This window comes from Oncorhynchus tshawytscha, linkage group LG10 (genome assembly GCF_018296145.1).
Source record: "Oncorhynchus tshawytscha isolate Ot180627B linkage group LG10, Otsh_v2.0, whole genome shotgun sequence".
Taxonomy (NCBI): Eukaryota; Metazoa; Chordata; class Actinopteri; order Salmoniformes; family Salmonidae; genus Oncorhynchus; species Oncorhynchus tshawytscha.
In genome coordinates this window covers 5,425,478-5,442,058 of record NC_056438.1, presented here as the reverse complement: position 1 = coordinate 5,442,058, position 16,581 = coordinate 5,425,478, and the positions used below count along the sequence as shown (strand labels likewise).

Sequence of the window (16,581 nt, the reverse complement as noted above, 5' to 3'; positions counted from 1 at the left end):
GTTATAGACATCACCCTGACAGTTATAGACATCACCCTGACAGTTATAGACATCACACTGACAGTTATAGACATCACCCTGACAGTTATAGACATCACCCTGACAGTTATAGACATCACACTGACAGTTATAGACATCACACTGACAGTTATAGACATCACCCTGACAGTTATAGACATCACCCTGACAGTTATAGACATCACCCTGACAGTTATAGACATCACCCTGACAGTTATAGACATCACCCTGACAGTTATAGACATCACCCTGACAGTTATAGACATGACAGTTATAGACATCACACTGACAGTTATAGACATCACACTGACAGTTATAGACATCACACTGACAGTTATAGACATCACACTGACAGTTATAGACATCACCCTGACAGTTATAGACATCACACTGACAGTTATAGACATCACCCATGACAGTTATAGACATCACACTGACAGTTATAGACATCACCCTGACAGTTATAGACATCACCCTGACAGTTATAGACATCACCCTGACAGTTATAGACATCACCCTGACAGTTATAGACATCACCCTGACAGTTATAGACATCACCCTGACAGTTATAGACATCACACTGACAGTTATAGACATCACCCTGACAGTTATAGACATCACACTGACAGTTATAGACATCACACTGACAGTTATAGACATGACAGTTATAGACATCACCCTGACAGTTATAGACATGACAGTTATAGACATCACCCTGACAGTTATAGACATCACCCTGACAGTTATAGACATCACACTGACAGTTATTAGACATCACACTGACAGTTATAGACATCACCCTGACAGTTATAGACATCACCCTGACAGTTATAGACATCACCCTGACAGTTATAGACATCACCCTGACAGTTATAGACATCACACTGACAGTTATAGACATCACACTGACAGTTATAGACATCACCCTGACAGTTATAGACATCACACTGACAGTTATAGACATCACACTGACAGTTATAGACATCACCCTGACAGTTATAGACATCACACTGACAGTTATAGACATCACACTGACAGTTATAGACATCACACTGACAGTTATAGACATCACCCTGACAGTTATAGACATCACCCTGACAGTTATAGACATCACACTGAGTTATAGACATCACCCTGACAGTTATAGACATCACACTGACAGTTATAGACATCACCCTGACAGTTATAGACATCACCCTGACAGTTATAGACATCACACTGACAGTTATAGACATCACACTGACAGTTATAGACATCACACTGACAGTTATAGACATCACACTGACAGTTATAGACATCACCCTGACAGTTATAGACATCACACTGACAGTTATAGACATCACACTGACAGTTATAGACATCACCCTGACAGTTATAGACATCACACTGACAGTTATAGACATCACCCTGACAGTTATAGACATCACACTGACAGTTATAGACATGACAGTTATAGACATCACCCTGACAGTTATAGACATCACACTGACAGTTATAGACATCACACTGACAGTTATAACATCACACTGACAGTTCTAGACATCACAGTTATAGACATCACCCTGACAGTTATAGACATCACACTGACAGTTATAGACATCACACTGACAGTTATAGACATCACCCTGACAGTTATAGACATCACCCTGACAGTTATAGACATGACAGTTATAGACATCACCCTGACAGTTATAGACATGACAGTTATAGACATCACACTGACAGTTATAGACATCACACTGACAGTTATAGACATCACACTGACAGTTATAGACATCACCCTGACAGTTATAGACATCACCCTGACAGTTATAGACATCACACTGACAGTTATAGACATCACACTGACAGTTATAGACATCACCCTGACAGTTATAGACATCACCCTGACAGTTATAGACATCACACTGACAGTTATAGACATCACCTGACAGTTATAGACATCACCCTGACAGTTATAGACATCACCCTGACAGTTATAGACATCACCCTGACAGTTATAGACATCACCCTGACAGTTATAGACATCACACTGACAGTTATAGACATCACACTGACAGTTATAGACATCACCCTGACAGTTATAGACATCACACTGACAGTTATAGACATCACACTGACAGTTATAGACATCACACTGACAGTTATAGACATCACCCTGACAGTTATAGACATCACACTGACAGTTATAGACATCACCCTGACAGTTATAGACATGACAGTTATAGACATCACACTGACAGTTATAGACATGACAGTTATAGACATCACCCTGACAGTTATAGACATCACCCTGACAGTTATAGACATCACCCTGACAGTTATAGACATCACACTGACAGTTATAGACATCACACTGACAGTTATAGACATCACACTGACAGTTATAGACATCACACTGACAGTTATAGACATCACACTGACAGTTATAGACATCACCCTGACAGTTATAGACATGACAGTTATAGACATCACACTGACAGTTATAGACATCACACTGACAGTTATAGACATCACCCTGACAGTTATAGACATGACAGTTATAGACATCACACTGACAGTTATAGACATCACACTGACAGTTATAGACATGACAGTTATAGACATCACACTGACAGTTATAGACATCACACTGACAGTTATAGACATCACCCTGACAGTTATAGACATGACAGTTATAGACATCACCCTGACAGTTATAGACATCACAATGACAGTTATAGACATCACACTGACAGTTATAGACATCACCCTGACAGTTATAGACATCACACTGACAGTTATAGACATCACCTGACAGTTATAGACATCACACTGACAGTTATAGACATCACCCTGACAGTTATAGACATGACACTGACAGTTATAGACATGACACTGACAGTTATAGACATCACCCTGACAGTTATAGACATCACCCTGACAGTTATAGACATCACCCTGACAGTTATAGACATGACAGTTTATAGACATCACCCTGACAGTTATAGACATCACACTGACAGTTATAGACATCACCCTGACAGTTATAGACATCACCCTGACAGTTATAGACATCACACTGACAGTTATAGACATCACCCTGACAGTTATAGACATCACCCTGACAGTTATAGACATCACACTGACAGTTATAGACATCACACTGACAGTTATAGACATCACACTGACAGTTATTGACATCACCCTGACAGTTATAGACATCACCCTGACAGTTATAGACATCACCCTGACAGTTATAGACATCACACTGACAGTTATAGACATCACCCTGACAGTTATAGACATCACACTGACAGTTATAGACATCACACTGACAGTTATAGACATCACACTGACAGTTATAGACATCACCCTGACAGTTATAGACATCACACTGACAGTTATAGACATCACCCTGACAGTTATAGACATGACAGTTATAGACATCACACTGACAGTTATAGACATGACAGTTATAGACATCACCCTGACAGTTATAGACATCACCCTGACAGTTATAGACATGACAGTTATAGACATCACACTGACAGTTATAGACATCACACTGACAGTTATAGACATCACCCTGACAGTTATAGACATGACAGTTATAGACATCATACTGACAGTTATAGACATCACCCTGACAGTTATAGACATGACAGTTATAGACATCATACTGACAGTTATAGACATCACACTGACAGTTATAGACATCACCCTGACAGTTATAGACATCACCCTGACAGTTATAGACATCACACTGACAGTTATAGACATTATAGACATCACTGACAGTTATAGACATCACCCTGACAGTTATAGACATCACACTGACAGTTATAGACATCACACCTGACAGTTATAGACATCACCCTGACAGTTATAGACATCACACTGACAGTTATAGACATCACACTGACAGTTATAGACATCACACTGACAGTTATAGACATCACACTGACAGTTATAGACATCACACTGACAGTTATAGACATCACCCTGACAGTTATAGACATCACACTGACAGTTATAGACATCACACTGACAGTTATAGACATCACCCTGACAGTTATAGACATCACACTGACAGTTATAGACATCACACTGACAGTTATAGACATCACCCTGACAGTTATAGACATCACACTGACAGTTATAGACATCACCCTGACAGTTATAGACATCACACTGACAGTTATAGACATGACAGTTATAGACATCACCCTGACAGTTATAGACATCACACTGACAGTTATAGACATCACACTGACAGTTATAGACATCACACTGACAGTTCTAGACATCACAGTTATAGACATCACCCTGACAGTTATAGACATCACACTGACAGTTATAGACATCACACTGACAGTTATAGACATCACCCTGACAGTTATAGACATCACCCTGACAGTTATAGACATGACAGTTATAGACATCACCCTGACAGTTATAGACATGACAGTTATAGACATCACACTGACAGTTATAGACATCACACTGACAGTTATAGACATCACACTGACAGTTATAGACATCACCCTGACAGTTATAGACATCACCCTGACAGTTATAGACATCACACTGACAGTTATAGACATCACACTGACAGTTATAGACATCACCCTGACAGTTATAGACATCACCCTGACAGTTATAGACATCACACTGACAGTTATAGACATCACCCTGACAGTTATAGACATCACCCTGACAGTTATAGACATCACCCTGACAGTTATAGACATCACCCTGACAGTTATAGACATCACCCTGACAGTTATAGACATCACACTGACAGTTATAGACATCACACTGACAGTTATAGACATCACCCTGACAGTTATAGACATCACACTGACAGTTATAGACATCACACTGACAGTTATAGACATCACACTGACAGTTATAGACATCACACTGACAGTTATAGACATCACACTGACAGTTATAGACATCACCAGTTATAGACATGACAGTTATAGACATCACACTGACAGTTATAGACATCACACTGACAGTTATAGACATGACAGTTATAGACATCACCCTGACAGTTATAGACATCACCCTGACAGTTATAGACATCACCCTGACAGTTATAGACATCACACTGACAGTTATAGACATCACACTGACAGTTATAGACATCACACTGACAGTTATAGACATCACCCTGACAGTTATAGACATCACACTGACAGTTATAGACATCACCCTGACAGTTATAGACATCACACTGACAGTTATAGACATCACACTGACAGTTATAGACATCACACTGACAGTTATAGACATCACCCTGACAGTTATAGACATCACACTGACAGTTATAGACATCACACTGACAGTTATAGACATCACACTGACAGTTATAGACATCACACTGACAGTTATAGACATCACACTGACAGTTATAGACATGACAGTTATAGACATCACCCTGACAGTTATAGACATCACACTGACAGTTATAGACATCACACTGACAGTTATAGACATCACCCTGACAGTTATAGACATCACACTGACAGTTATAGACATCACACTGACAGTTATAGACATCACCCTGACAGTTATAGACATCACACTGACAGTTATAGACATCACCCTGACAGTTATAGACATCACAATGACAGTTATAGACATCACACTGACAGTTATAGACATCACCCTGACAGTTATAGACATCACACTGACAGTTATAGACATCACCCTGACAGTTATAGACATCACACTGACAGTTATAGACATCACCCTGACAGTTATAGACATGACAGTTATAGACATCACACTGACAGTTATAGACATGACAGTTATAGACATCACCCTGACAGTTATAGACATCACCCTGACAGTTATAGACATCACCCTGACAGTTATAGACATCACACTGACAGTTATAGACATCACACTGACAGTTATAGACATCACACTGACAGTTATAGACATCACCCTGACAGTTATAGACATCACACTGACAGTTATAGACATCACACTGACAGTTATAGACATGACAGTTATAGACATCACACTGACAGTTATAGACATCACACTGACAGTTATAGACATCACCCTGACAGTTATAGACATCACCCTGACAGTTATAGACATCACACTGACAGTTATAGACATCACACTGACAGTTATAGACATCACCCTGACAGTTATAGACATCACACTGACAGTTATAGACATCACACTGACAGTTATAGACATCACCCTGACAGTTATAGACATCACACTGACAGTTATAGACATCACCCTGACAGTTATAGACATCACACTGACAGTTATAGACATCACCCTGACAGTTATAGACATCACACTGACAGTTATAGACATCACCCTGACAGTTATAGACATCACACTGACAGTTATAGACATCACACTGACAGTTATAGACATCACCCTGACAGTTATAGACATCACACTGACAGTTATAGACATCACACTGACAGTTATAGACATCACCCTGACAGTTATAGACATCACACTGACAGTTATAGACATCACCCTGACAGTTATAGACATCACACTGACAGTTATAGACATGACAGTTATAGACATCACCCTGACAGTTATAGACATCACACTGACAGTTATAGACATCACACTGACAGTTATAGACATCACACTGACAGTTCTAGACATCACACTGTTATAGACATCACCCTGACAGTTATAGACATCACACTGACAGTTATAGACATCACACTGACAGTTATAGACATCACCCTGACAGTTATAGACATCACCCTGACAGTTATAGACATGACAGTTATAGACATCACCCTGACAGTTATAGACATGACAGTTATAGACATCACACTGACAGTTATAGACATCACACTGACAGTTATAGACATCACACTGACAGTTATAGACATCACCCTGACAGTTATAGACATCACCCTGACAGTTATAGACATCACCCTGACAGTTATAGACATCACACTGACAGTTATAGACATCACACTGACAGTTATAGACATCACCCTGACAGTTATAGACATCACCCTGACAGTTATAGACATCACACTGACAGTTATAGACATCACCCTGACAGTTATAGACATCACCCTGACAGTTATAGACATCACCCTGACAGTTATAGACATCACCCTGACAGTTATAGACATCACCCTGACAGTTATAGACATCACACTGACAGTTATAGACATCACCCTGACAGTTATAGACATCACACTGACAGTTATAGACATCACACTGACAGTTATAGACATCACACTGACAGTTATAGACATCACCCTGACAGTTATAGACATCACACTGACAGTTATAGACATCACCCTGACAGTTATAGACATGACAGTTATAGACATCACACTGACAGTTATAGACATGACAGTTATAGACATCACCCTGACAGTTATAGACATCACCCTGACAGTTATAGACATGACAGTTATAGACATCACACTGACAGTTATAGACATCACACTGACAGTTATAGACATCACACTGACAGTTATAGACATCACCCTGACAGTTATAGACATCACACTGACAGTTATAGACATCACCCTGACAGTTATAGACATGACAGTTATAGACATCACACTGACAGTTATAGACATCACACTGACAGTTATAGACATGACAGTTATAGACATCACACTGACAGTTATAGACATCACACTGACAGTTATAGACATCACCCTGACAGTTATAGACATCACACTGACAGTTATAGACATCACACTGACAGTTATAGACATGACAGTTATAGACATCACCCTGACAGTTATAGACATCACACTGACAGTTATAGACATCACACTGACAGTTATAGACATCACCCTGACAGTTATAGACATCACACTGACAGTTATAGACATCACACTGACAGTTATAGACATCACCCTGACAGTTATAGACATCACACTGACAGTTATAGACATCACCCTGACAGTTATAGACATCACAATGACAGTTATAGACATCACACTGACAGTTATAGACATCACCCTGACAGTTATAGACATCACACTGACAGTTATAGACATCACCCTGACAGTTATAGACATCACACTGACAGTTATAGACATCACCCTGACAGTTATAGACATGACACTGACAGTTATAGACATGACACTGACAGTTATAGACATCACCCTGACAGTTATAGACATCACCCTGACAGTTATAGACATCACCCTGACAGTTATAGACATCACACTGACAGTTATAGACATCACCCTGACAGTTATAGACATCACCCTGACAGTTATAGACATCACACTGACAGTTATAGACATCACCCTGACAGTTATAGACATCACCCTGACAGTTATAGACATGACAGTTATAGACATCACACTGACAGTTATAGACATCACACTGACAGTTATAGACATCACACTGACAGTTATAGACATCACACTGACAGTTATAGACATCACACTGACAGTTATAGACATGACAGTTATAGACATCACCCTGACAGTTATAGACATCACCCTGACAGTTATAGACATCACACTGACAGTTATAGACATCACCCTGACAGTTATAGACATCACCCTGACAGTTATAGACATCACACTGACAGTTATAGACATCACCCTGACAGTTATAGACATCACCCTGACAGTTATAGACATCACCCTGACAGTTATAGACATCACACTGACAGTTATTGTCAGTGACTCCAGTCACCCAAGTCATAGACTTTTCCCTCCGCTACCGCACAGCAAGTGATACCGGAGCGCCAAGTCTAGGACCAAGAGGCTCTTTAAAAGCCATAATTTATTGATCCTTTATTTTACCAGGTAAATTGACTGAGAACACGTTCTCATTTGCAGCAACAACCTGGGGAATAGTTACAGTGGAGAGGAGGGGGATGAATGCGCCAATTGTAAACTGGGGATTATTAGGTGACAGTGATGGTTTGTGGGCCAGATTGGGAATTTAGCCAGGACACCGGGGTTAACACCTCTACTCTCACGATAAGTGCCATGTGATCTTTAATGACCTCAGAGAGTCAGGACACCGGGGTTAACACCCCTACTCTTACGATAAGTGCCATGGGATCTTTTAATTACCACAGAGAGTCAGGACACCCGTTTAACGTCCCATCCGAAAGACAGAACCCTACACAGGGCAGTGTCCCCAATCACTGCTCTGGGGCATTGGGATATTTTTTAGACCAGAGGAAAGAGTGCCTCCTACTGGCCCTCCAACACCACTTCCAGCAGGATCTGGTCTCCCATCCAGGAACTGACCAGGACCAACCCTGCTTAGCTTCAGAAGCAAGCCAGCAGTGGTATGCAGGGTGGTATGAAGGGTGGTATAAGACTGTTGAATAATGAATCAAATGGCCACCCAGAAATATAGTCACTATACCCTTACCTACATGTTCAAATGACCTCGACTAAGCTGCACATTGACTCGGTACCGGTACCCCCTGTATATAGCTTCCACATTGACTCTGTACCGGTACACCCTGTATATAGCCTCCACATTGACTCTGTACCAGTACCCCCTGTATATAGCCTCCACATTTGACTCTGTACCGTAATACCCTGTATATAGCCTCCACATTCACTCTGTACCGGTACCCCCTGTATATAGCCTCCACATTGACTCTGTACCGTAATACCCTGTATATAGCCACCACATTGACTCTGTACCGGTACCCCCTGTATATAGCCTCCACATTGACTATGTACCCCCTGTATATAGCCTCCACATTGACTCTGTACCGGTACCCCCTGTATATAGCCTCCACATTGACTCTGTACCGGTACACCCTGTATATAGCCTCCACATTGACTCTGTACGTAACACCCTGTATATAGCCTCCACATTGACTCTGTACCGGTACCCCTGTATATAGCCTCCACAATGACTCTGTACCGTAATACCCTGTATATAGCCTCCACATTGACTCTGTACCGGTACCCCTTGTATATAGCCTCCACATTGACTCTGTACGTAACACCCTGTATATAGCCTCCACAATGACTCTGTACCGTAATACCCTGTATATAGCCTCCACATTGACTCTGTACCATAATACCCTGTATATAGCCTCCACATTGACTCTGTACCGTAATACCCTGTATATAGCCTCCACATTGACTCTGTACCGGTACCCCCTGTATATAGCCTCCACATTGACTCTGTACCGGTACCCCTGTATATAGCCTCCACATTGACTCTGTACCGGTACCCCCTGTATATAGCCTCCACATTGACTCTGTACCGTAATAACCTGTATATAGCCTCCACATTGACTCTGTACCGTAATACCCTGTATATAGCCTCCACATTGACTCTGTACCGGTACCCCTGTATATAGCCTCCACATTGACTCTGTACCGGTACCCCTGTATATAGCCTCCACATTGACTCTGTACCGGTACCCCCTGTATATAGTCTCCACATTGACTCTGTACCGTAATACCCTGTATATAGCCTCCACATTGACTCTGTACCGTAATACCCTGTATATAGCCTCCACATTGACTCTGTACCGGTACCCCCTGTATATAGCCTCCACATTGACTCTGTACCGTAATACCCTGTATATAGCCTCCACATTGACTCTGTACCGGTACCCCCTGTATATACTCTCCACATTGACTCTGTACCGTTACACCCTGTATATAGCCTCCACATTGACTCTGTACCGGTACCCCCTGTATATACTCTCCACATTGACTCTGTACCAGTACCCCCTGTATATACTCTCCACATTGACTCTGTACCGGTACCCCCTGTATATAGCCTCCACATTGACTCTGTACCGGTACCCCCTGTATATAGCCTCCACATTGACTCTGTACCGGTACCCCCTGTATATAGCCTCCACATTGACTCTGTACCGGTACCCCCTGTATATAGCCTCCACATTGACTCTGTACCGGTACCCCCTGTATATAGCCTCCACATTGACTCTGTACCGGTACCCCCTGTATATAGCCTCCACATTGACTCTGTACCGGTACCCCTGTATATAGCCTCCACATTGACTCTGTACCGGTACCCCCTGTATATAGCCTCCACATTGACTCTGTACCGGTACCCCTGTATATAGCCTCCACATTGACTCTGTACCGGTACCTCCTGTATATAGCCTCCACATTGACTCTGTACCGGTACCCCCCTGTATATAGCCTCCACATTGACTCTGTATTGCCTCAATATTGTTATTTTATTGTTTTACTTTTCATTTTATTATTGACTTTAGTTTAGTGAGTAAATATTTTCTTAACTCTATTCATTGAACTGTAATGCTGGTTAAGGGCTTGTAAGTTGCATTTCTTGGAAAGGTGTGACAAATCAAAAAAAAATGTATTTGATGTAAATTAAAGACATCGCTCTGACAGTTATGTTATACACATCACTCATAGCCTGGTTCCTCACTAGGTTTCTTCCTGGGTTCTGGCCTTACTAGGGAGTTTTTCATAGTCAAAGTGCTTCTACACCTGCATTGCTTGCTGTTGAGGGGTTTTAGGCTGGGTTTCTGTACAGCACTTTGAGATATCTGCTGATGTAAGAAGGGATTTATAAATACATTTGATTGATTGATTTTGGAGGTTGTAAGTTATAGACATCACTTAACTACTAGACAGGTCAGTATAACCTACTAGACAGGGAGGTCAGTATAACCTACTAGACAGGGAGGTCAGTACAACCTACTAGACAGGGAGGTCAGTATAACCTACTAGACAGGGAGGTCAGTATAACCTACTAGACAGGTCAGTATAACCTACTAGACAGGTCAGTATAACCTACTAGACAGGTCAGTATAACCTACTAGACAGGTCAGTATAACCTACTAGACGAGTCAGTATAACCTACTAGACAGGTCAGTATAACCTACTAGACAGGTCAGTATAACCTACTAGACAGGTCAGTATAACCTACTAGACGAGTCAGTATAACCTACTAGACAGGTCAGTATAACCTACTAGACAGGGAGGTCAGTATAACCTACTAGACAGGGAGGTCAGTATAACCTACTAGACAGGGAGGTCAGTATAACCTACTAGACAGGGAGGTCAGTATAACCTACTAGACAGGGAGGTCAGTATAACCTACTAGACAGGGAGGTCAGTATAACCTACTAGACAGGGAGGTCAGTATAACCTACTAGACAGGGAGGTCAGTATAACCTACTAGACAGGGAGGTCAGTATAACCTACTAGACAGGTCAGTATAACCTACTAGACAGGGAGGTCAGTATAACCTACTAGACAGGGAGGTCAGTATAACCTACTAGACAGGGAGGTCAGTATAACCTACTAGACAGGGAGGTCAGTATAACCTACTAGACAGGGAGGTCAGTATAACCTACTAGACAGGGAGGTCAGTATAACCTACTAGACAGGAGGTCAGTATAACCTACTAGACAGGGAGGTCAGTATAACCTACTAGACAGGGAGGTCAGTAGACAGGGAGGTCAGTATAACCTACTAGACAGGGAGGTCAGTATAACCTACTAGACAGGGGGGTCAGTATAACCTACTAGACAGGTCAGTATAACCTACTAGACAGGGAGGTCAGTATAACCTACTAGACAGGTCAGTATAACCTACTAGACAGGTCAGTATAACCTACTAGACAGGGAGGTCAGTATAACCTACTAGACAGGTCAGTATAACCTACTAGACAGGGAGGTCAGTATAACCTACTAGACAGGTCAGTATAACCTACTAGACAGGGAGGTCAGTATAACCTACTAGACAGGGAGGTCAGTATAACCTACTAGACAGGGAGGTCAGTATAACCTACTAGACAGGGAGGTCAGTATAACCTACTAGACAGGGAGGTCAGTATAACCTACTAGACAGGGAGGTCAGTATAACCTACTAGACAGGTCAGTATAACCTACTAGACAGGGAGGTCAGTATAACCTACTAGACATGGAGGTCAGTATAACCTACTAGACAGGGAGGTCAGTATAACCTACTAGACAGGTCAGTATAACCTACTAGACAGGGAGGTCAGTATAACCTACTAGACAGGAGGTCACAGGGAGGTCAGTATAACCTACTAGACAGGGAGGTCAGTATAACCTACTAGATAGGGAGGTCAGTATAACCTACTAGACAGGGAGATCAGTATAACCTACTAGACAGGGAGGTCAGTATAACCTACTAGACAGGTCAGTATAACCTACTAGACAGGTCAGTATAACCTACTAGACAGGGAGGTCAGTATAACCTACTAGACAGGGAGGTCAGTATAACCTACTAGACAGGGAGGTCAGTATAACCTACTAGACAGGGAGGTCAGTATAACCTACTAGACAGGGAGGCCAGTATAACCTACTAGACAGGGAGGTCAGTATAACCTACTAGACAGGGAGGTCAGTATAACCTACTAGACAGGGAGGTCAGTATAACCTACTAGACAGGGAGGTCAGTATAACCTACTAGACAGGGAGGTCAGTATAACCTACTAGACAGGGAGGTCAGTATAACCTACTAGACAGGGAGGTCAGTATAACCTACTAGACAGGGAGGTCAGTATAACCTACTAGACAGGGAGGTCAGTATAACCTACTAGACAGGGAGGTCAGTATAACCTACTAGACAGGGAGGTCAGTATAACCTACTAGACAGGGAGGTCAGTATAACCTACTAGACAGGGAGGTCAGTATAACCTACTAGACAGGTCAGTATAACCTACTAGACAGGGAGGTCAGTATAACCTACTAGACAGGGAGGTCAGTATAACCTACTAGACAGGGAGGTCAGTATAACCTACTAGACAGGGAGGTCAGTATAACCTACTAGACAGGGAGGTCAGTATAACCTACTAGACAGGTCAGTATAACCTACTAGACAGGGAGGTCAGTATAACCTACTAGACAGGGAGGTCAGTATAACCTACTAGACAGGGAGGTCAGTATAACCTACTAGACAGGGAGGTCAGTATAACCTACTAGACAGGGAGGTCAGTATAACCTACTAGACAGGGAGGTCAGTATAACCTACTAGACAGGGAGGTCAGTATAACCTACTAGACAGGGAGGCCAGTATAACCTTCAGTATAACCTACTAGACAGGGAGGTCAGTATAACCTACTAGACAGGGAGGTCAGTATAACCTACTAGACAGGGAGGTCAGTATAACCTACTAGACAGGGAGGTCAGTATAACCTACTAGACAGGGAGGTCAGTATAACCTACTAGACAGGGAGGTCAGTATAACCTACTATAGACAGGGAGGTCAGTATAACCTACCAGACAGGTCAGTATAACCTACTAGACAGGTCAGTATAACCTACTAGACAGGTCAGTATAACCTACTAGACAGGTCAGTATAACCTACTAGACAGGGAGGTCTGTATAACCTACTAGACAGGTCAGTATAACCTACTAGACAGGTCAGGGTCAGTATAACCTACTAGACAGGGAGGTCAGTATAACCTACTAGACAGGAGGTCAGTATAACCTACTAGACAGGTCAGTATAACCTACCAGACATGTCAGTATAACCTACTAGACAGGTCAGTATAACCTACTAGACAGGGAGGTCAGTATAACCTACTAGACGGAGGTCAGTATAACCTACTAGACAGGGAGTCAGTATAACCTACTAGACAGGGAGGTCAGTATAACCTACTAGACAGGGAGGTCAGTATAACCTACTAGACAGGGAGGTCAGTATAACCTACTAGACAGGGAGGTCAGTATAACCTACTAGACAGGGAGGTCAGTATAACCTACTAGACAGGTCAGTATAACCTACTAGACAGGTCAGTATAACCTACTAGACAGGTCAGTATAACCTACTAGACAGGGAGGTCAGTATAACCTACTAGACAGGTCAGTATAACCTACTAGACAGGGAGGTCAGTATAACCTACTAGACAGGGGAGGTCAGTATAACCTACTAGACAGGGAGGTCAGTATAACCTACTAGACAGGGAGGTCAGTATAACCTACTAGACAGGTCAGTATAACCTACTAGACAGGTCAGTATAACCTACTAGACAGGGAGATCAGTATAACCTACTAGACAGGGAGGTCAGTATAACCTACTAGACAGGGAGGTCAGTATAACCTACTAGACAGGGAGGTCAGTATAACCTACTATAACCTAGGTTATAGACCAGGTGTTGATTTGGAGTTCTGTCATAATGTTTGTTTCTTCTTCCAGGTGTGGCTGGAACAGTTGAAACCTCTAGCCAGTCAGATAAAGAGTAAGTCTGTGTGTTGTCCATGTGTTGGTGATTCCTAGTAACTAATGTTTTCTGTGTCTTGTGAACGTTTTCACCCCGAATTTGTTTACAACCTAGAATTAAAATGTATTTTTGGTGGGTTTTGTGTCATTTGATTTACACAACCTTCCACTTTGAAGATGCAAAAAATATTTTTTATTTTGAAACAAACAACAAATAAGACAAAAATACAGAAAACTATTCACCCCCACAAAGTCAATACTTTGTAGAGTCACCTTTTGCAGCAATTATAGCTGTAAGTCTCTTGGGGTATGTCTCTATCAGCCAGGCACATCTAGCCACTGGGATTTTTACTCATTCTTCAAGGCAAAACTGCTCCAGCTCCTTCAAGTTGGATGGGTTCCGCTGGTGCACAGCAATCTTTGTCATACCACAGATTCTCAATTGGATTGAGGTCTGGGCTTTGACTAGGCCCTTACAAGACACTCAAGTGTTGCTTTAGCAGTGTGCCTCCCAGTGGCTAGATGTACCAAGATATTCTTTCCATTTTTTAATCATGGATTTATTGGTGCTCTGTGGGACGTTCAAAGTTTCAGATATTTTTTTATAACCCAACCCTGATCTCTACTTCTCCACAACTTTGTCCCTGACCTGTTTGGAGAGCTGCTTGGGTCTTCATGGTGCCACTTGCTTAGTGGTGTTGCAGACTCTGGGGCCTCTCAGAACAGGTGTATATATACTGAGATCATGTGACAAATCATGTGACACTTAGATTGCACACTGGTGGACTTTATTATGTGACTTCTGATGGCGATTGGTTGCACCAGATCTTATTTAGGGGCTTCATAGCAAAGGGGGTAGACACATATACACGCAACACTTTTCCTTTTTTAATTTTGAAAAATAATTTAAAAAAATAATTTTGGGAAACAAGTAATTTTTTTCATTTCACTTTCACCAATTTGGAATATTGTTTGTCCATGACATGAAATCAAATAAAAATCTATTTAAATTACAGGTTGTAATGCAACAAAATAGGAAAAAACGCCAAGGGGGATGAATACTTTTGCAAGACACAGTATAGTTATTTTACTTTCATTGTGGTTAACTTATCTCCCCCCCCTTCTCTCTCCTTACCTCTCTCCCTCTCCGTCTCCATCTCTCAGACACCAGTGATCTGTTCTTCAGATTCATTGTCAAGTTCTTTCCTCCAGACCCAGGACAGCTGCAGAGAAGACTCACAAGGTGTGTGTTTGAGTGACGCGCCTTCCTCGGATACATTAGTCAGGGACAGTGTTTATATTAGTAGAGGATCCATCACTAGGGCCGTCGTCAGGGACAGTGTTTATATTAGTAGAGGATCCATCACTAGGGCCGTCGTCAGGGACAGTGTTTATATTAGTAGAGGATCAATCA

At 41.9% G+C, this 16,581-nt stretch overlaps 1 protein-coding gene across 1 annotated transcript in view; it reads left to right on the top strand.

Moving 5' to 3' along the window:
- Window positions 1-16,581, top strand: part of LOC112240618 (FERM domain-containing protein 7) — a 31,268-nt gene that overhangs the window by 2,757 nt on the left and 11,930 nt on the right. The window contains exons 4-5 of the mRNA XM_042329313.1: window positions 15,144-15,186; window positions 16,332-16,410. Of these exons, the coding sequence (XP_042185247.1) occupies window positions 15,144-15,186; window positions 16,332-16,410 (122 nt within the window). The remainder of the gene's footprint in view (window positions 1-15,143; window positions 15,187-16,331; window positions 16,411-16,581) is intronic.